This window comes from Centroberyx gerrardi, chromosome 7, assembly GCF_048128805.1.
Source record: "Centroberyx gerrardi isolate f3 chromosome 7, fCenGer3.hap1.cur.20231027, whole genome shotgun sequence".
Classification (NCBI taxonomy): Eukaryota; Metazoa; Chordata; class Actinopteri; order Beryciformes; family Berycidae; genus Centroberyx; species Centroberyx gerrardi.
In genome coordinates, this window is record NC_136003.1 from 3,180,199 (window position 1) to 3,202,727 (window position 22,529).

General features: G+C 39.9%; 1 protein-coding gene across 1 annotated transcript in view; it reads right to left on the reverse strand.

Moving 5' to 3' along the window:
- The window catches only part of LOC139915732 (multidrug resistance-associated protein 1-like), a 55,547-nt gene that overhangs the window by 12,668 nt on the left and 20,350 nt on the right, over nt 1-22,529 (reverse strand). The window contains exons 6-16 of the mRNA XM_071904431.1: nt 14,112-14,237; nt 13,564-13,625; nt 12,455-12,586; nt 11,162-11,374; nt 9,754-9,931; nt 8,856-9,017; nt 8,599-8,691; nt 7,355-7,558; nt 6,693-6,839; nt 6,113-6,200; nt 3,618-3,814 (exon numbers count right to left, since the gene is read on the reverse strand). Coding sequence (XP_071760532.1) covers nt 3,618-3,814; nt 6,113-6,200; nt 6,693-6,839; nt 7,355-7,558; nt 8,599-8,691; nt 8,856-9,017; nt 9,754-9,931; nt 11,162-11,374; nt 12,455-12,586; nt 13,564-13,625; nt 14,112-14,237 — 1,602 coding nt within the window. The remainder of the gene's footprint in view (nt 1-3,617; nt 3,815-6,112; nt 6,201-6,692; nt 6,840-7,354; nt 7,559-8,598; nt 8,692-8,855; nt 9,018-9,753; nt 9,932-11,161; nt 11,375-12,454; nt 12,587-13,563; nt 13,626-14,111; nt 14,238-22,529) is intronic.

Below are 22,529 nucleotides of genomic sequence, written 5' to 3' on the forward strand. Positions count from 1 at the left end.
TATGCATTGAAAGCACTTGTGCTAATTATAGACGCAAAACAATGCGTTTTTAAGTTTCGAAAGATTGAGTCCCTCTCTCATATGCCTCACAGTGGTTTGGTCCACTGCCTACCTGCCTCCCCGAACCCCCCCACACACACATTAGCCCTCGGTACGAGTGTGTGTGGAGGATCTCTGGAAGTGTGTCAGTGGTGGCAGACCTCCAGTAAGTAGCTGAGGTTAACTTAAAACAAAGGATGTGTCAGACATTTTTCTTTACTTCTACCACTCAATAGAATAAAACACATTCACAATTGTAATCAGACTACATTTTGTTCCGTTACCTCGCGGTTGAATCTCGTGCGTCAGCGTGTTGGTACGGAGCAGCCGCGTCTCCTAATGCATGTGTGTGTATGGAGGCAGGAGGTCTGTCCACAATTAAAATCATCATAACTCGCTGAATTTTCGACCGATTTTCAAGCGGTTTGGTTTGTTACAAATGCCAGACATGTATTTATGATACAGGATAGTTGGTTAAATTAAAATGCGGGATTTCATACCAAAATACTTTATCTTTTGTAGATGGTAACAGTAATATTTCTATAATATAATATTTAAGATTAACTTACCCTATGTAATTAGGTTCTAAGTATATTATTTTTTTCTTACTGCATGTAAAATGGCTGCCACTATGTTATTTTGTTCATAATTTTGGAAATAAATGAAGACTTAATTAATAAAAAAGACATAATTACAACAAACATTATGTTAAATATAAGTAAGTTTCTGGCAGGCTTCATAGCGTTCTGGACTTTTACACATTGACAGCAAAACATTAGAGATCTGCTTTTTCGGGAAAACAAAATCTAATTAGGCATATATTAGCTTTAGTTCAGTTAATGGGTGTTGCATCTCACCTACTACTGTAAATAACCTGCATGCTGTGTGTGTGTGTGTGTGTGTCTATTTGTCAGCCAGCCAGGTCAGTTAAAATGGCAGAGAAAAGAAAAACAGACATCCGATCATTTTTCAGTGCACCGAAACGCCAAGTAGAAAGACCCCAGTAATATCAAAGGCAATTTGATAAAATCTTCATAAGAAAGGAATGAAGTGCTTATGGAAATGTTTCATAATGGACCTCTATATACATTTAATACAACAGTACTTTTGGCGGCACCTTTGGTGTCCCCTTCAGGAATTGCTCTTGAGAAATTTTTCTGTTTATTGTCCCCCCCAACAGTGAAATGAAATATCCGCCCTTGGTGTGAGTGGGTTTTCTGTACAGCTCAATGTCAATTTCACCCCCTTCTGTTAAGGAGACTGCACAGTCCAGAAAGGGCAGTTTGTTGTTCTGCATCTCCTCCTGTCTGGATCCAAATGCAAACACAGGTAGGCGAAGCAGATAGGTTTAAGCAGGATTCTTTACTTGTGGCCAAAAGGCAGAAGAACAGTCAGCAACAGGCAATCAGGAAGGCTAACAATCCAAATCGACAGGCATGCAAGGGAATCAGTAACACAAGATCAGGCAGGTAATAGATAACAGACTGGCGGGAACGCTAAGACTCAGACGATCTGACAAATTACTACAGAGAAACTATATATTATATATACATATATATATATATATATATATATATATACTATATATATATACTATATATACACTGAGACTAATGAGAGAATGGGGAAAAGCTGGCTGTGCAGGAAGGAGAGGAAGGAGCTGATAGGCTGACAGCAGGCAGGTGAAAGTGGGAAAGTCACAGGACTAATTGGCTGATGGCAGACAGGTGTGCAGGTCCAGAAAGCGGGAAACCAGCGGGCAAGGCAGGAACTACAGTGCCTGGGGAGAAACACAGAGAGCACTCTGGCCCAATCCCAAACCAGCCCCTACCCACTACCACTTCACCACCAAGTGTCACTCCAAATCAAGTTACACTCGTTGCTGTGGAGGGCACTTCTAATGAAGGGGGAGGGTAGAAATAAATTGACAAACTATGGGACGCCCTTGCCACTCCACCAGAAGAATTGGATGCAGTCCTCAACATGGCAACCGATAGACGCCCTGCTCACACGGCTGTTTTGCCGCTTCAAATTTTACGAGAGGCAAGGATAACAGGTTGCAACTGTCACTGTGAACGCATAACATCCAAAACCATGACAATGACGTGAAGACGTTTTTTTTATGCATGCATATAGGGATTTATGGGTTTGCAAAGTCAAGCAACCTTAGGGACAAAGAGATATTCTCCTTTTTTAGTTTTAAACTTCACCACACATTCCGTGATTTTGTTTGAGACTGTAAAGTCGGCATGAGAAAGACAAAGGTGTGCGTGCATGATTGAAAATACTTGACAAAGTAGAAAGACAGAACTTAACATTTGTATGGTTTTTCCTCCATTCTCCTGTTGAAGGTGCACTTCCTGCTAGCCGACGTTCGAGTCTGCATCGATGCAGACTCGCTGTCTGAGGGTTTTACAGTCCACTTACACTCCCCGCTAATTGGTTTGGGACAGCCTTTGGCAAACCCTTGGAAACCCCCTAGGGCTAGGGGTTAGGTGCTGGTTTGGAATTAGGCCAGAGACTGGACTAGGGAGAGATGGAGTTAGAGGAAGAAGGAGGCAGATGCAGGCGTAGCCATGACACCTCCCTTGTGAAACTGATGTTACTGTCCACTGAGTTGATATGTTCCGTGAAAGCCCTAACCTCCCTGGTTCTGATCTTCACCCAGGTGTCATCCACATATCTGAACCAGTGACTTGGGGCTTCTCCCTCGTAGGTATCCAAGGCCTTCCTCTCCACTTCCTCCATATACAAACTGACTATGATGGGGGACACTGGTTTCTGTCTGTAGAAAACATCCTTGTATTTGAAATATGTGATGTTCAAACACAGATCCAATAAGGAGCATACATGGTCTGGATTGAGTTCTGTTCTGTTGCTCAGGGTGTGGTCCTGCCTTAGTCGCTCCCTTACGGTCTCAACTGCTAGTGACGTGACATCCTATGATACCATCGTCTTGTCAGCTTCCAGTTTAAGTCCTTGTTGACAAAGTCCTCAGAGATCTGTACGTGGTGCACGGTGTTGCCAACTAGAGGGGCTAGAATGGTGGCCAAATGTTTGGTGATGTTGTTTGTTTGTAGCAGTAGCAGTTCTCTTGCCTCAGTGAAGGCTGCATGCTTCTTCCTCATGGACGCAATAAAATCTGGATAAATGTTGAAGCACTTGCCATTGTTTCAATTGATTCCAAATTGTCAACTGTTCTTATCAAATGGTCAACACGGGAGGTAAGAGTTGTTACTTTTGCTTCTAATTCCACAATGTGATCCAAGGTGTAATTAGTACCCTCCTGTGTGTTGCATTTTCGCTGGAGCTCCTCAATAGCTTTGGCTAATTCCGAACGAACAGCGTTAGTTTCAGTGTCCAGTTCACTTGAAATACTCGCTTGACAATGAAACTATGGTTGAGACATTTTTTCATAAAGTAGTTTTTTTGCGTAATTAATTCAGCCAAATATTATTATTATTATTATTATTATTATTATTATTATTACCATGATTATTATTATTGGTAGTAGTAGTAGTAGTAGTACATTCCAGACATTTTGGACTTTACGCTAGATTGATTTCTAGTGATTTTACCTTGATGGAGACGTGGCCACTCCTCTTCTCCGTCTCTCCCAGCATGGCAGACAGCAGAGAGGACTTCCCTGAGCCAACATGGCCGACCACAGCCACCAGGGAACCCCTCTTTACCTTCACGTTGATCCTTCGCAGGCAGGGTGGCCCCTCCTTGGACCAGGCAAAGGTTCCCCCCTCTATCACAACTCCATCCCCATCTGGGACAGACAGAGACTGAGATTCTTAAAATTTCCTCCCATTGGATTTTAAGCTAAAGGAAAAATCCACCCTAAAACACGTTAACACTGTTAAAAAGCAGCTGTTGGCAATGTACCTTACGTTCCTCAGGTTTTGGTATCAGCCCCTCAGAAAGACAGCCTCGTTCTAGTTCTTTGCTCCAATATTTAACAATTATACAGGGAGAAATCCATCATAGAAGAGGAAGAGATACCAATTTCTCCACCGGGTACCTCCCGTACCCTCAATAGACCAGAACACAATTCAGCCATAAGACATGCTGCATTTTGGGTAAGGTGATCATAGACATGCATAACTCAGCAGCACACCTACTTCCCAGGGCTATGCCCTCTTTTTGCCAAATCTCTTCAACTCGACATTTCATTTCAACACAGACATTTCTTTTAAATCACTTCTTTAAACCCATTTTTATAGACTTGCTTTTATGTGGTCGTCTTTTTATCTTTTATCGTATTTTTATTGTATTTTTATCATCTCTTTCTAATGTCTTTTTATCGTCTTTTATCTTATCTTAATTTTATCTTATTTTTATTTTATTTTATCCTTACTATTTATTTTGGTTTTCATCTTACGATTATCCCACTATTTACTTGAATATTGCTCTTTTCCACCTCTGTCCTTGTTTCATTGCTTTTTAAATTCAAATTTTGAGTATTCTGCTTTTATTTTGTCTGTCAAAGCACTTTGTAAACTCTGTTTTATAAGTTATTATTCTTATTATTATTATTTCAGCCACAGCAAGAGTTTAGAAAAATGATATAACCTACCGTAGGGATGGTGGGGATGGGCGGGGGTTTATACAATATGTATAAGTTACTTTCTTTCATCTTTATTATTTTATCTAATTACTGAAAATAATTTTCTGTGTTTCCTTTGTTTAATTTTAGAGACCCCCTTAAAGATCAATTGTTGCTTCGTTAGGGGGGTCAAGGGTCATTCAGGGGTGCTCAGCTCCCCCTATAAATTGCACCCTGATAAGTCGGTCTCAGTACCAAACAACAACAACAACAAAAACCCACTGTGCATATAGAGCTGTGGGATACAGAGATACAATACCTATAAGTTTCACAAACAGACACACTGGTGTTTTAGTTCACTTGGTGAACTAAAGGGCAGTGGACGTTCATGTGGGGGTCCTGAGTTCTAATCCTGGGGCTGGCAAATTAGGCGGCATTTGTGTTTGGTTTCACAGAGCCAAATAGGTCACAGCTTATCACATATTATTTATTTGAAAATGTCACAGATTATTACTATGACTTGCAGTATACATACACTCTTCTGTAGCATTTCTTTGAAAGAAGAGAAAAATCCACTGCAGAGGAGTCTGTGAGGACTATAACAATAACAGTATACTCTCTCAATACTATTAAAGAAGCATGAAACATGTCATAGTGCTGCTTTGTAGAATGTGTTGAACAGGTTAGCGAAGGAAACATACATGGATTTCTGTGTGTGGTGTAAGGTCAGCGGGGTTTCTGCTCTCTGGAAATGGGAACTAACTTCATTCTGTGGGACAATTTCAAGATTATTTTTGTTCTTTTCTGCTTTAATGGGCAGTTTATAGTGGAGAGAAACAGGGAGATGACACGCAACAAAGGTCCTACACTGGATTTGAACCCAGGATATTGTGGATACATGCTGCATCTAAAGGGCATTTTATACTTCAATGAAAATAGTGTCTGTTGCGTAACTGCCCAAGAATCTCAACTTTTAATGGAGTCTACGAGGAGTCGTGCACTCTGATTGGTTGATCATAGGTGTGATCATGACGGCATCCAACTCTTCAAGCTCCAACTGCTCCAACATCCCATCCCATTCCTCCAGTTGCGTTACTATAGTCGCGTGTTTGTGCATGTTGGTTTTTACCGGTGATTGTCATCACATCTGCTTCCTATTCCTCTCTTCTATGTTTTGTTTTGGTGCGATAAGATGTTTTTTTAAACACTGCCACCCTGTGTACCTGATTTCAACCCCCCCCCCCCCCCCCAAAAAAAAAAAAAAAAACTGAACAAGTATGTTGCAGCTTTTTCCAGTAGAGTAAGGTTCAAGAGGAACTACATCTGCAAGCATTTTGAATTGGGGAAAGGAAACTCATTTTCAGCTTTAAGCCACCAGAAAGACATGTTAATGTTTCAAAGGTTCATCTTCTTGGAACAGCAGTCAATTTACAGAATACAATTAAATTTGAATTGTGTGTGTGTGTGTGTGTGTGTTTGTGTGTGTGTGTGTGTGTGTGTGTGTGTGTGTTTTCTCCCTACCAGTGCTGTAAGGGACTCGCTCCACATTGTCTGGCTTGAGTTCATCCTGGCAGAGGAACTTGCCCAGACGTTTGAGGGAGACGATGGCCTGTGCCAAGACAAACCATCCACCACAAAGCCATTACACATCTGGCAGCTTCAGTTACTGCAGGCTGGCCAACAGCTTACAACAGTTTATAAATGCTATCTGTCACTATCTTAACGTTTGGATAGCCAAGGGATTACGTGGGGTACAATCTCTGTCACAGCAAGATGAATACAGCTCATGGAGTTTACCAAGAAAGCTATGAAAATTGAATCAGGAATATTTTGTGAATGTAATTTTGGTGAATGTCATTCATTTCTGGCATTTTGCTACTCATGATGAATTCATTGGCAATCAAATTTTTAAGGGTCATGTTTGCAATCTAGGGGCCTTTATGTAATATTATCAGAAATCAAATAACAAAGGTTAGAATAGCAAAAACTTCAGAACCTCTGCTAATACTCCATGCTAATTACTTTGGATGGAACAAGACAACGGTCAATTTCCTCATCAGCATAATAGTTGCCCGTTAGTGATGATGTCATTTCTCCTGACCTGCATGGTGGTGCTCATGGCAAAAGGAAGCTGACTCAGCGGAGTCTTCAAGATGTTGATGAGGGCCATGGAGACGAAGACTTTCTGAGCATCCAGTACGTTCTTGTCATCGATCAGCACATAGACTCCAAACATGGTGAACGCTATCTGCAGGGAACATAAAATGCAAGAATCTATAGGCTTCACTGGACAGGTTTAAAGAAACAGGACAGAACGTTTAAGCATTTATTTTATTATTCCACTACTCACTAGTGCCAAAAGTGTTTCTTTCATTGGGAATGTATTGCAATCTTTTGTGGTATGTAGTACAGTAGAATTTTAATTTTGGGTGAAGGCAGGAAAACACCCTGGACAGGTCACCAATCCACTGTGGGAGGAAACCAGAGCATCTGGAGCAAACCCACGCAAACACGCAAACCCCACACAGAAAGGACCAGGGCCAAGATTCCAACCCAAGATGTTCATGCGAACACTCAAACTCCACACAGGACCTTCTTCCTGTGAGATGACAGTGCTAACCACTGAGCCACTGATCCGCCCTTGCCTGGATAATTGAAGGTTAAAAAATAATAATAGTAATAATCAAGCACTAGTTCAATCTTAAAACTCTAATTTATAACTATGTAGTTTAGCATTTATGTCAGCATGCCAACATCTCTCACCAGGAAGGAGGAGGAGTTGAAAGAAGCCAGGGATATGGAGTAGAGGATCTGGGATTTCTTCAGCGCGTTGAGTTCCCTCTCTCTCAGGCCTCCTACCCGGCCCAGGAAGGCCTCCTCCCAGGCGTAGAACTTGAGGATCTTGATGCCATTCAGAATCTCATTCATCAGCTTGATCCGTCCATCCATGAACTTCATCTGGACCTCCTAGGAGCAGAACAGGGGCATTTCCAGGAATAGCGGACACAGTTAGAATCAGGACTCAGGAATGAGGGGATTTCGGGGAAAATATTGTGCTGGGCACATGTGGTCAGAGTGTGCGACACTGAGTATTTAACCAGATTCTGCCTAGGGTGAGGCATGACTGAGGTTTGAGTTTTTGGCACAGAAACAATTACAGTTAGTGATACTGTGAAAGGCAACTTAAACCGAACAGTGACCATGAAACATGAAACAATGCAACACTATTTAAAGGGGCATTATAATCTATGACTATTATCGACCTCTATCAGTGATCAAGAAATTGCAACAGCATCAACAGGTCTCTGGCAGAGTTTGAGGTGGCCTGTAATTGACACACATAATAAAGTAATATTTTCACAACAGAGATGAGTAAGCTAGCTAATGCAAAATGCTAGAATAATAATACTGCTTTGTCATTTGCTGTTTTGGCTTGAGAACAAAATGGGACACCAGTCGCTTGCCTGTAGGATCCATCATCCATCACTGAGAAGTTGAGGGGTGCTGTTACTTATTGCACTTTTAAACTTCACCTTCTAAAAAATGAGACCAAGAAATTATGCATATAGAGAATGGCCACACATCAACCTCTGACAGATGCTTTACAGTATTCATAAGAGGATTAGTACAACTGCTCTATGTGCAAGTTCCCAAGTCTGGAATGCTTCTGCCAAATATGGCTTACTTGAGGAAAGAAAATAAATAATAACAGAATATCTGGTTTAACAAGGTTTATTGCCTGTGGTTGTCCTCCAGATGTGTAACCTGGTAGCATCAAAGCAGATGACGGAGGAACACACACTCATGCCATGGTATCTCTATATAAACCAGCTGGGAGACAGAATGGGCTACAGCATGAAACGCCCTACCAAACCAAACAACTGAACTGAGAAGCAAACGACATGATCAGTTGGTGAGCAGTATTGGCACTGCTTCTGCCAGCAAAGCAAACAGAACAATTGTGCATGTGTGTGTATGTGTGTGTGTGTGTGTGTGTGTTCCCTCACCTGCAGTTTGCTCCTCATTTTAGCAATGACGCCATTGAGAGGGAAGATGAGGATGACAGTGGTGATGCCAGCTAAAGCAGATGGACCGAGACGCTGTCAGTCAGGAGGAAAGAGAGACAGAGAGAATAGAAGGTAGGAAGGAAATTTGAGGGGTCAGAAAAGGTAAGGAATGAGGTAAATTCTGAATTCTGAATTCACAAGTCTGCACCTCTTTGGGCGTGCATTTTACACTTTTATTTTTTATTTTGCTTTTCTACCTGCCAGAGGAAGTAGAGACAGAGGGAGATCTCTATGGGTGCCAGCCACACAGCATTGAAGTAAACCACAAAGTCCATGAGTTTCTGGATGTCGGCCGACACTAGGTTGACGATCTCTCCCACCGTGCACTGGCGCCGCGCCGCACTGCTGATCCCAAGACACTGGACGGGCACAAACACTGCATTGGTTTATGTGCACTGCTGTGTCTAAGAGACTGTATTTTCATTAGGTCGTTACCACTTTATTACCATGTTACCACTGCCTGTGGTAATAACCTTATAGACCAGCCTGGCCTGTAAGTCACTGCTCCTGCTAGCAGCTAGCTAGTTTTCACTGCAGTTTCATTTCACATTTCTCTACAATTCACATTACTTGTGGAAGTATTTGGCTAGCTAGAAGATTCATTTCAAATTCCCTGGTTTTCCTGATAACATAAGTTGTACCATTTTTTGTACCATTTGTTGGATTTAGGCTTGGATATTGTTTGTTGGACTTCTTTGTTGTGAGTGGACTTAATTCTTTGTTGGGTGTGTAACGTTAGCATAGTAGGCCTTGCTAATTAGTGTATGTTAGCTGTAACATTAGTTGTTAACTTGTAGTATTGAGCTATTCTTGGTGATTTGATTTTATTAAATTATTTGCCAAGACACTTACAGCAAACAATAATAGTTTGGGTATTGATGTTGGACACTTTTTATGGGAAGGATGGGTGTAAGAATGGATGATATGCTAACCTCATTTTCCATTCCTCCTGCCCTTGCTTTTTCTTTCTTTCTTTCTTTCTTTCTTTCTTTCTTTCTTTCTTTCTTTCTTTCCAGTGCTCATATCCTTACTTCTACACAGTTTTTCTTTCATTCTTTTGCTTTATCCCTCCCAAGGCCCTCAGGGAGTTCCTACCTTCCTGTAGACCAGGCCCATGACTGCGGTTTTGACCCTCATGCCCACAGTGAAGCAGCAGTACATGTACTGGTGGTTGAAAAGCGACTGGAGGCAGGACAGCAGGAACAGGAGGAAGGCATACAGGTAACCCTTCCACAAGTCGGCGTCCTTGTCCCGCATGAAGCCCAGCAGCAGGCTGGGACAGGGAAGACAGCGCATGGTATGTTATAAAGGACAGTAGATGCTCTACTGACCTTGACTATTTTCATTCTTCATTCAGACAGTAAAGTAGGGAGGGAAATAGAGTAGAGAAAACTTGGTGGGATTCAATCCAAGAACGTGAGGGCACCTGTGGTTCTACAAACTGCTCCTGACAACATAAGATGTGTGACCAGCAACCATCAAATGTGAGGTATGAACGCATCAATCAGTCAGTCAGTCATTCAATCATCAACACTCAACTCATAACAACCATGCTTTCACCTCGTATTGAGTGATGCTCGCTTGCCTCTCTTGTTACAGTCTTGCTAATGTGTGTAAGCTTTGCAACTGCAGCGGCTAATCTCTGCATGACAAAAAAAATTTTTTGCCATGACAAAATGAAAGCAAAAAAATACAAAAATAGGAGACAATGAAATACACCAGACACAATAAATGAATAAAATAATATAAAGAAAGGAAAACAATTAAACAAAAAACACTATATAATCACGATGTGAATAAAAATTCAAACAAAAAAAAGTAGAGAATAGATTACATGTGTGTATGTGTGTCTGTGTGTGTGTGTGAGAGAGAGAGAGAGAGAGAGAGAGAGAGAGAGAGAGAGAGAGAGAGAGAGAGAGAGAGCGAGCATGACCAAATGTGGTCTGACAGACTTTGGAACCCTTTCGTAAATGTATGTGATATTTGATTGCTGTAACAAATGTTTAGGTTTATGCATCTTCTCTGTCAACTTCATTTGTGTGTGTGTACAAATGGTTAGGCTTAATCAAAAATCTCTGGAATACCATGATGTAGGCAGTTGCAATATTCAGTGTGTAGAATTTGATGGAGATTGAGACAACTTTGCAGGAGTAATAAAAAAAATGTATTGGCCGAATGGTGGCACTTTGGAGCATAAAATTCAAAATGACGAAACTGTCAAGGCAGAATGGAAACCAGTATGTGCGATTCATGTTGAGTGAAGGACGCCTTACAGTACAGGATTTATTGGCCAATATGTAAAGTTGCTTGTTATAGCAGCATCATACCTGAGTAGTGGGAGAGATTTGAAACCTCTTTACCAAGTTTGATTGCTCTAGCATGAAGAATTTAGGAATTATGCCTCGACAATTTTATTCTTCACATGCTTTTTCTTATACCAAAAGTGCTAAAAAGCACTAGATATTCTATTTGATTTCAGATATAATGAGCACACACCACTGACCTGAGCACCTGCGGTATGGCAAACATAAAGGCATCATGGACGAGCAAGCAGAGGGTGCCACAGAGGAAGTAAAGTCCGAAGCTTCGCCCAAGGGTGCGGAGGAGGCAGAAGCCGGAGCTCTGCTCCCTCCTCAGCTTCCTCAGCAGCTGGGTCTGCTCTGTCAGCCTGGCCGGCCCACTGGAGCAAGACACCCTCATAACACCACCCTCCTTCCTGGTAGCATAAGAGAAAGAAACATACACTGCTTTCACTACTATCTGAAGTTAAAGTTTCAAGGCACTAGATAGAGAGAAATGGGCCGTATTGTAGGGTGAAGTTGCTCAACAGTAGGAGCTATAGACACGGATCAGAGCAAATCCATGATGTTCTAAGATCTGGGGCCTGTCTCACGATGCAAAATGACAATGCAAAATTAACAAGCTAACTTTGGGCTTAACCCTGGCTTTTCAGTCTCATGATGGTGGCTCACTTTTAACCCTTTAACACCTAACCTGCTCTGGAGCAGTTATGTTCAGGCTATTGGATCCAAACGTATAAAAAGCTTGCCTCCTCACCAAACAGCTCTCTGGAAAAATGGCATCACGACTCCTAGAGGATCCCATGGACTTGGGTGTACAGGTATTAAGAAGGAGGCAACCTTTTTTCTTTCACTGATGATTTGTTATATCAGAGATATAATAAATGTTTCCAGGCAATTTGCCTACTCTGGTTATAAAACAGTTATCAATAATGAATAAAATTTACTGTTCCTTATTAAGTGCACTGAAATTCTTTCATAGGATTCCAAAGGGTGATTGGTCCAATAGATTGCATCCATATTCCCGAACATGAGGCCGACTTTGTGAATAGAAAATCTTTTCAAAGCCTCAGTATGAAGACACAATATTGTAGCCTATCAATGAAAAGTATGCCCACTGTGTCTTAATGACGGGACAGTGATAAGTCTATTATACATTTACACTATCTGCAATTGTCCTCCAGCAATCCTCTCCAGTCTTGGAAGAAGCAACTGCTACTTTTCGCTGTAATATCTTCGTTTTGCTCATATTTATTCATTACAATAGTATGGTCTTCTTAACATAAATTTTAGTGATCCAACATGTTGAAATTGTCAGCAGCATGTTTACATAACCCACACACAATTGCTTATAGCCTATTTTATTGCTTTTATTATTTTAGGATATTATTTGAGTTGGAGTTGGAGTTGGAGTGTGAAATTCTCTGTGCTAACGGTGTATGTGCACATGGAACAACAGGGAGGAGTTTATCATATGTATACTGTAGTAGTCTTACTGTTGTAGCTTGGCACACTGCTGAGCCCAGTCTTTCTCCAGATCTGAGATAATCTGGTGTGAGGAGTCCTCCTCCCTCAGAGACCACAGGTCCTCCAACTGCAGGGGGCAGCGGTAACCCCGCATCACCAACCTGACAGACAAAAAGAAGGAAAGAAAGGAAATTTCTGTGTTTTTTTAACATTAATTATATAATTTCTGTAGGCTCTACTGAGGTCCAGATTCACTAATATTGCATTGTGAGGGCAATTTGCTAATTTTTTGTGTTGGGACAAGAAAGTCATGCGTCCACATCCTTCACCCAAGACAAAAATTACATGAGATAAGATCCTCATATTCTATATATTATGCCATGCAGCCGCGTAGCTTCGGGTTGGAGTGGTGCAGGGGAAAATATTTAAATGACCCTTCTCTTGCACCTGCCCATTTGGTGGCCAGGTTTCTAGTACGTTTTTTGCGGATTGGTGCTCTTAGGAGGCCAGCCATATTCCCTTTACGACAAGCACTTACCATTAATCTTGACAAATTGAAAATTCTATTGGCCTAAACAGAAATGCAGCACACATCAAATAGGCCTAAAAGCTGTGCCATACATCCAATTATATGATGGCCTTTTATTAATTAGCATATTATATGGACTTGCATCACTGCACTGTTCATTTATTGGGCCTAATCTGTGTTTATATTTAAGTGCAATTATTATTTCTCCAAAATGTCCACAAAGTAGGCTACATTTCCTTTAAAGACCTTACCTTTTCTTTTAAGACCGTTTCCACACAATAGCTGACAAATTGAATTTTGTATACACACAGTGGCTGCTGTACTTAACCTCACCTTTTCTCCACAGGAGACATTGCATAGTAGAAAAGAACATGTGTTGCAAGTCACAATGTCGGGGAACACTTCTTTTTGGGGTAAACACTCCCTCCATATGCATAGCTGCTCAAGAGGCACCTAGCTTTACCCTCTATGATTCTCCCTCTATAATGCTATTCCACTCATTGTGCACAGTTAATGAATATCATGGCATTCTGTTTTGGTCATTTTTCATTTAATGAATTTAATGGGCCCGAGTCTTATTTCACTTGTGACAGTAGAAGACAGTCATACCCACTGAACCACCAGAAGAAAAACTTGGAGAGAAAAGAGGCGTCCTCTTCTGGACAGGCGTTCTGATGAAAGAAAACACACAGTGCCCGTTCACAGTAACTCACAATTCCCACGTAATATTCTGATTATCATAGACAGTTTAATCCAGGGTGACCACAGAGTTTTGAAAGATTGTAAATGTAAGACTTTATAACTTTATAATTTTTTAAGGCAGATACAAATAAAATTTAAGACCAATTCCACCCCAAATTTGCACAATCAAATTGCTCCCAGAGCTAAAAGCAGAAAATCTATAACTGCTCCTTTATTTTATTTGAATATTGATCTTGAGGACTTTGTAAAATGTTTGTCTCAGCGTTTACATCCAAATTAGCTTAATTTCTTTGTAGTGCTGATACTTAGGAATCAGAAAATGAGTCCATATCAGCATAAAATTTTCCTGGGTTCAGTCACAAAGTAAAACTTGCACTGATAGCCAACAGAACAGCTCCATCATCAAGAGTCTTGGCTGAATGGTTTCAAAAAATGTAGGTCTAGGTGTGTCCTACCTGGACGTAGGTGCGTTTGGCAGTGATCGGCCTGCGGTCAGAGAAGCAGCTGAGAATGAGTTGGGTGAGCTGGAGGGAAAAGTAGACAAAGAAGGCCACAAAGCGCATGGTGTCCGCCGAAAACCCCTGAAACACAAGAAGTTAGAAGTTCAGTTTACACTATTTATCCAATATTCATTCAGCAGTGGTGGGCCTGCACAGCGACAGAACAAAATAATATTGAGTGTTAGTGTGAGAATGGTGAGTGTGAAATGTATCTCCTGTAATCAGAGTAGAAAGTTTAGGGCCAGAGCTATGATCAGTATTAAATATCCAAATGACAACAGGATGTGATTTCATGGATGTGAAATCAAAACCAAAAGTGCCCACCGACCAGGATTGCTATCAATAGGATAGAGGAGAAACACTTGTGCACCTAACTCATGACTGCTTTAGATGTCATTAGTGGTAACCAAGTGGAGGAGAGCCATTAAAAATGTGGGCCAAATAGTAATCTGACCTATATGCCAGATTAATGGAGTTTATTGCACAAGAAAATACACTATGTGACAGAAAGTTTAGACAATGAGAACAAAGTATTTGAAAGACAATTTAGTATACTGTGCTTTTCTGTGATTGACACTTGTCCTGATGCAGTAAATTCCGTTCATCTGGTATTCCAGGCAGGTCAAAACAAACTCACAAAACAGTATTTATAACGATCATTTGATCCATATCTGATAATAATATCACACGTTGAGGCATTCTTTTGCGGAGGGCAGACTTTAAAGGCAGGGGAAAAAAATTAGACCCATGTACCTCTTCACATAGACACATCAAAAAATTATATTCCATATACACAGGAATGTGTCAAACAGTTATCAAGCGTATGCCCAAATATGTTTCTTATTAGGGATGAGTACTGAAATTTGGTACATTAGAGATACTGACCAAAACACACTAGCTACTGTACTGAGGATCTGAGAAGATGAACAAATGGTCTAAGGTTTGGTTATATTATCAGAAAGCAGATGACGATATAGCAAAATGTATCACGTGTAGCAAAAGTGTGTCTTGTAAGCAAGGTTGTATGTTGAATTTTCAAAACATTTACAAATGCACGGAATCAACTTGAATCAATGTACAGTCTTTGACTGCATTAAAGTATGGAACCCAGCTAGCACTTTGAGTGCAAAAACACAGCCTGAGCTTCCCTCTCCACAGCAGACACCTACATGATCCTCCACATCTGCCCTGCGTTTGCAAAGTGGAGACAGTAAGGGCAGGTATTGATGGAGTAACATGAAGCCACAATAATGCAATTAGTCAACTGTTAACACAAGCTACTTAGGCTATCTTTGGTACTGGAACCGAAATACGGAACTGGGACCAGAATTGAAACAGAAACATTTCAAACCATACCCAACTTTATTTCTGATCAAATTGATGTATCTGTATCTGCAAGTATCTGTAAAATTATTCTAATATACAAATTAAATCAGGGTTTCTCTTTAAAGCCTGTGTTGTGGCTGTCACTCGTCACAAAAACTAGGTGTCAGTCTTGACGATTTTCTTGTTGACTGGCAGACACAAAGCTGCATTGGCTTGAATGATTGATGATATTGGTGATGATTGGCGATATTTGTCCAGTTCCAAATCCAAAGGAATGCAAAAAATCAGCTACTCCTGTAGAACAATTGACAAAGCTTTAATATTAAAAACCAAAGCATTTCAGCTGCAATAGCCTTCGTCAGGGTTATTATTATTACCACTGTCAAAGGCGCATTTAGTAAACTTTTATCAAGCTCTAGCAGTGGCCTGTAGGATTGATATTACCATTGATATAGAAAAACAAGCCTATTGTTGTGGGAATGAGAGGCAGAGGCAAGGTGTGAGTGTAATAGGCTGCCCAGAGGCAGATTTATTGGTACACATAACAGGTTAAGTGGTTTACATGGTGGGTGAGCGGTGAGAGCCCCGGGGCCCATAGGCTCTTTTCACAAACATGGCTGCTGTACTTCCGCAGGGTATAGATCGGTTCTCACCATTGCTAGCAATGTTAAAAAGCCAACTTTCTGTCTGTTTTTCTGTTTGTGTTTCAACATAATGTATAACACAATACAGGTGTTGTCACTGACATATCTTTCTGTTTCTGTTGTCAGACGACACTGCTATAGGGTCATTTCAAAACTTGAAAAAGATTGCCGGATTCCCTGACATACTTGGATGTGTAGATGGCACACACTTCAGAATTAAGACACGCAGAGATAATGAGAATGACCTTGTGAATAGAAAAAATTACCACTTAATCAGTGCTCAGATTGTGTGTGATGCTGACTTCGCCATTACAAATTGTGTGATAAGGTGGCCTGGGTCCAAGCAGTCTTTGGAGAGACGTTGAGGCAGACAGATACCCTGGGAGGTTGCTAGGAGACTCAGGTTGTCCCCTGAGAAAATGGCTTATGACCCCATACCTCAGCCCAGCAAGCATCAGTGAGCAAAGCTACAATTCAGCATACACCAAAACCAGAAACGTGGTGGAGAAGTGCATCGGTGTCCTGAAGAACCGATAGGCCGGTTTGCAAAGTGTTAATCCTTAAATTAAATTTCATTCAAATAGTAGACTGTTATACTTATATTATATAGTTTATATAATAGGCTCTATTTATATTATTATAATATAATATAGCATTAGTGTTATTCATATATAGTACTATAATATTGTATATTATTAATAGCGGCCTGTAGGGCTGTGGTAATCTATTCATTTCTTAATTTCTTTGGTCACTGACAGGAATATTAATGGAGCCTGACAGAGCTGCAGTTGTGGCTGGTGCCTGTGTTGCTCTTCACAACCTGGCAATTATGTGGAAAGTACCAATGGTGATGGAAGGAAATGCAGATGATGAGAGTGACATAGACAATCCCTTGGCCAATGAGAACCACCTACCAACTGAAGCTGCCAGAGTCCGGGCGTACCTCACAGCAACTTATTTTGGATGCAAATGAAAAGCTGCACATAGAAATGTATAGGCTACCATGAAGAAGAAGTAGGCTGATGCAGGCTACAATAAAAAGTTTAATAAGCAAGTAAATATTCTTAAGTACGTTTTTAAATCTTTATATTGCACAATAATAAGTATAAATGAACTATCAAATTCAAGATTCAAGATTCAAGATTCAAAAAACTTTATTGTCTATCACATAATGATAGAAAATTGTCTTAGGTTAGGAGCTCACAAACAACATAAAAACATACACCCATGAAAGACTCACATAAAATTACATTAAAAACACAAACAATTCCATACATAAATAAATATATAATAAAAAAATAGATTACCACATTCTAAATATAGGCTTGAAATTATTTACATCACAATTATTTGCATTACATTTTCTATTTTTCTTTCATTCATTCATTCATTGATTATTTTAACTTTATTAAGGTGCAACCAAATCCAACAATATCTGTAAATATTCTACTCAGTCGGTGTAAAATTCTGTTACTGTGTAAATTCTGTTACTGTCTAAACTATATCTATCTATCTATCTATATCTAAACTATACTATTTTATCTCTTTAATCTACACTAAAATATAATTCGACAACAAATTATTTGGTAATTGGTATTTTTCATTCATGGGTTGTGACTGTGTATCCCTGTGCCTTCAATTCTTGTAATTAAAATATTTCATATTTAATCGGTAACGCTTTAAAATAATGAATGTTTATAAGCCCTTAATAAACAATGAATTACTGATGAATTAATGATGAGTTCATGTGGAGTTAATCATCAATTCATTATTTTCAATGATTTATCAATTATATTTTAATAATTTCTAACAAATTAGTACATCATTAGTAATGACATAAGTTAAATCTTTGTATTTGATTTTTAAGTCAAGAATACTTTTGCTAATACATATATGTAAAACATGTAGTGTACATGTAACTTCCTTTGGTCCATGCTAGGCTAGCTAGATAGGTTAGCTAACCTTAGTGTTACTGGCCAGCTAGCCAAAGAGCCCCACCTGTCTAAGAATTAAAAGTACTTAACTAGGGGTGGGAATCTTTCGGAATCTCGCGATTCGATTCGATTTCGATTCTTGGGGTCACGATTTGATTTGAGTTTGGTAAAGTGGTGCAGTGTGTGTTGGATGTTTGTTAATGTTGCAGGAGGTCGTTGTTCCACTTCTTTCAGCTCTGGGTGATGGCGTATGATGTGAGCTCTGACATTTGTAGTGTTCCCGAAATTCTTAACTTTCGTTTTGCAAATCTTGCATATTGAATGAGTCATGTCAAGCTCCTTCTTCCCCGGGAGATTGTAAAATCCAAAATGCGCCCAAACGCTTGCCTTCAATGACGACGGGACTGGCTGAATTTGTTGCTGCTCCATTTTTAAATAGGCTACCGAGAGCCAACATTCACAGCGACTGACTAGCCACACTGCTTGCTGCAACAGTTGTGTTTTCCGGAAGCCGGAAAAGGCGTGCGGCAAGTCAACCAGCAGCGAGGAGAAAATTTAAACCATACTTAACCTCTTGGGCTATTTTGGCCGTTTTTGAATACTTTTGATTTTGCCTTTATATACCACATTGAAAAATGTTTACCATGCCAATGTTTGGTATCTTTCACCTATATGACCTGACAATTATTTTTTCACTTTGACATACTGTATCAACATATTGGACCCAAAAACACACAAAACACATAAAATTGGATTTGGAAAATTATGTTTTTTTTACTATCAAAAACACAAACATGCTCAATGAAGCATTTTAAAGGTTGCAAATGTAAACACAGGTTGCAAATTTGAACATATAAAGGTAAAATTGAGATAAAATCAAGCTATATATCAAACTATACAATTATTTACAACAAAAAGCAGGTGTGACCATAAGCGTTTTTTTCTTTTTAGCTATGCCACTCTTCAAAACAGTTTGTGTACACAATTAGACAGAGAGCTACATAGCAGGCCTTGCATTCCCAGGGTGTGAGGGGTTCCTAAATAGTGCAAAAGTAACATATAAAGGTAAAATTGAGATAAAAATCAAACTATATACAACTATTTACAACAAAAAGCAGGTGTGGCCACAGGCGTTTTTTTTTTTTTATCTGTGCCACTCCTCAAAACAGTTTCTGTCCACGATGACACGGAGGGCTACATCACAGGACTTGTATTTCCATGGTGTAAGGTTCCTCTTTTTGTCCACGTGGTGGCAGCGTTGGCAGATCCTGCGGCCTTGTGTGGCTTTCTCTCTGGCATCTGTAGCCATGGCAATGGCAACAGGAACATGGTCAGTGCTCCTGTTGATGGGAACTCCTGTCTTGTCCACTCCACACAGCTGGGACACCAGTTCAACCAAGAAGTTCTTGTGCGTCATGTGCTGTACCTGTTAAGTGTTGCTGATCTCACAGTGCAGGATGTAGGCATTTGTTGTTGCAATGTCCACAAAGTGCAGGAACAGGGTACGATACCAGCAGGCAGTTTTGCGGTGGGTGGAGTAATACTGGATGAGTTGGTCTGATAGGTCAACCCCACCCATGTTCTCATTGTAGGCAATGATGGAGGTAGGGCAGGGAATGTCTTTCACTGCCCAGTGTCCATCTCCACCCTTCACTCTCCTCTGGACCGCCTCACCAGAAAACGCTGGATGTATTGTGGAGCACAGTGACACCTCCCGCGTGTCCATCCACCAGGGGGTCCTCTCTGATCCATCTCAGGGTGCCTCTTTTGGATTTTCTGGTGAGGGCATTTGCTCTCCCAGAGGAACACCCTTTCCTATTGTCCCTGTAGGTACCGCAGGTTTCAAACTTCATGCTGGCCAACTCAAGGAACAGTTTGGGACTGGTGTAGAAATTGTCCATATAAATATGGTATCCAGTCCCGAGATATAATGGCTGAATGAGGTCCATGACAGCATCATACGACAGTCCATGTACACTGGGTGTGTAAGATCATTGAAATTGATGGTGTAGCCATTGCTTGACTCAGCCAACATGAAAAGCTTGATCCCCCATTTCGTTGGTTTGTCCTTCATATATTGGGTCATGCCTTAGTTGCCACCATTCTCTCATCAACTGCCAATTCCCTCCTTGGGTGGTAATGAGCCTGGCAGGCATTGCCAATGTCATCAATAAGAGGCTTGATTCTGAACAGCTTATCATGGTGTGGTGTTCCCTTCTTCTTTTTTGTGATCAAATTTTTATTTTGTTTCTTTATGGTGTGACAATAATAAATCATATACACATGCCCGCATGTATCACATTCATATGTGTCCATACATCTCCTAACATAATATGTTGCGGACATTGTAATTCAAGAGAGAGAAAAAAAATAGATAAAGAAACCTAACATTTTATCCCACCCTCCCCTCCCCACCCTAGCTTACTCCCTTCCCCTCCCCTGGCTGGCTTCGGATAACTCATGCCTACGTAATACCTAGGCATATAGCATAGGATAAAAATAATAATAAAATGAAAAAATAAATAAATAAAAATGAAAAAAATAAATAAATAAATAATAAAACATGAAAAAAAATAAAAATAAATAATAATCTAATCAAATAACAATGATAATTATAATACTAATAATAAGACTACTACTAATAAATATATACACACATATACTGTACGTGCACACATACTGTATACATGTACATACACATGCCTACACATACCCATATACATACAAATACATTTATACATACATACACACATAACTCTCCACAACAACAACAACAAAAAAAATTACATTCAGCATAGCGAACCAAACATTATTGGCCAACCTGATTCATATAGATAGATTTAACCTTCTCCATTGCCTTGGACAGAACCTCAACTTTATTTGCCATGGCCCCATTTGACCGGGCAATAGAAAGCTCTAGAGAGATTATGTCATAAAACAGGACAATCCAATGAGTAATATGGAGTGTATGTGGGGGCTTCCACCTTTGTATTAACATTTTCTTTGCAGCTGTCATACCTAGAAGCAACAATCTTGTCTGAGAAAAATTAAGAGATAATGAAAAATCATCATTTAAAAGTAAAATAGTCGGAGTACAAGGTACGTTGATTCCAATTATACCTCCCATCAGCGATGCCACTTGAGACCAGAAAAACTCCACATCTGGGCATTGCCACATTGTATGCAAGTAGGTTCCTATTTCTCTATTATTACACAGAGGGCAAATGGGTGTAGAACAAAGTTGAAGTTGACTGGGAGTGAAGTACAGTCTATGAATAAATTTGTAGTGAATCATTTGATGGTTAAAATTTTGTGATGAAACTTTAATATTTCCCCATACTCTCTTCCAATTAATAACTTGCTCCCAATCCTTTAAGTCAACATTCCAGACTCTGGTCACCCCCATTATAAGACTTGTAGCTTCCTGTAACTTTTTATACAGATTAGATACAAAACCCCCACATTTAGGTTTAATACATAAAAGCTTAAGAAGCGGGTGTATACAAAGAGAATTATTGCATGGGTCTCCATAGCTTCGAAAAGCAGCTCTCAATTGTAAATAAAAATAAAAAGATGTTCTGGGTAAATTATATGCGCTTTTAAGATCTTCAAATGATCTTAAGCCTCCATCATCCATAACATGAGAGAGAGTGCGGATACCAGATCTAGACCATGTAGGAAAAACAATAGGTTTCCCACCTAAACAGAGGAATTTATTTTGAAATATTGGCGTCTGAGTGTGCCACTGCATCTCCCAGTTACCTAATTTCCCCACTTGTTGCCAAATCTGTATGGAGTGGGCAATAATAGGGCCAAATTTTGTTTGACAATATTTGAGGGATAAGCCACAAAATGCTAGTTCCTCCAATTTATAAGGGGTAACCACACTGCGTTCAATCTGGAGCCAAGGCATGTTCGCATCTTGAGAAAACCAATTTTTAAGAGGGTGGAGCATAAATAATAGATAATAGGAACTAAAATTGGGTAAGCCAAATCCCCCCAAATGTTTGCCCTGTTAGAGTATTGTGTTTTTAAGTCTTGGTCGTTTCCCTCTCCAGAGAAACTTAGATACAAGGCTCTGAATCCTGTCCCAGTACCGAGGAGGTGAGGGTAAAGGAAGCATACTGGATAGGAAATTAATCTTAGGTAAGATATTCATATTAATAACTGATATTCGACTACATAATGATAATGATTTATGCTTGAACCATCTCTCCAGATCTTTTGCGATAGAGTCGTGTAAACGATTGTAATTCTTGCTGACAATTTTATCAAGAGTAGGGAAAATATCTATACCAAGATACTTGAATTGAGAAACTATTGGTATTTCTGTATGCAAACCTGAATAACCTAAAGCATTATTCAAAAGTAAAAGTGCGGATTTGTTCAGATTTACTTTGTAGCCTGAAAACCTACTAAACAATGAAAATATTCCATTACTATATGGCAAATCATGTACTACATTATTG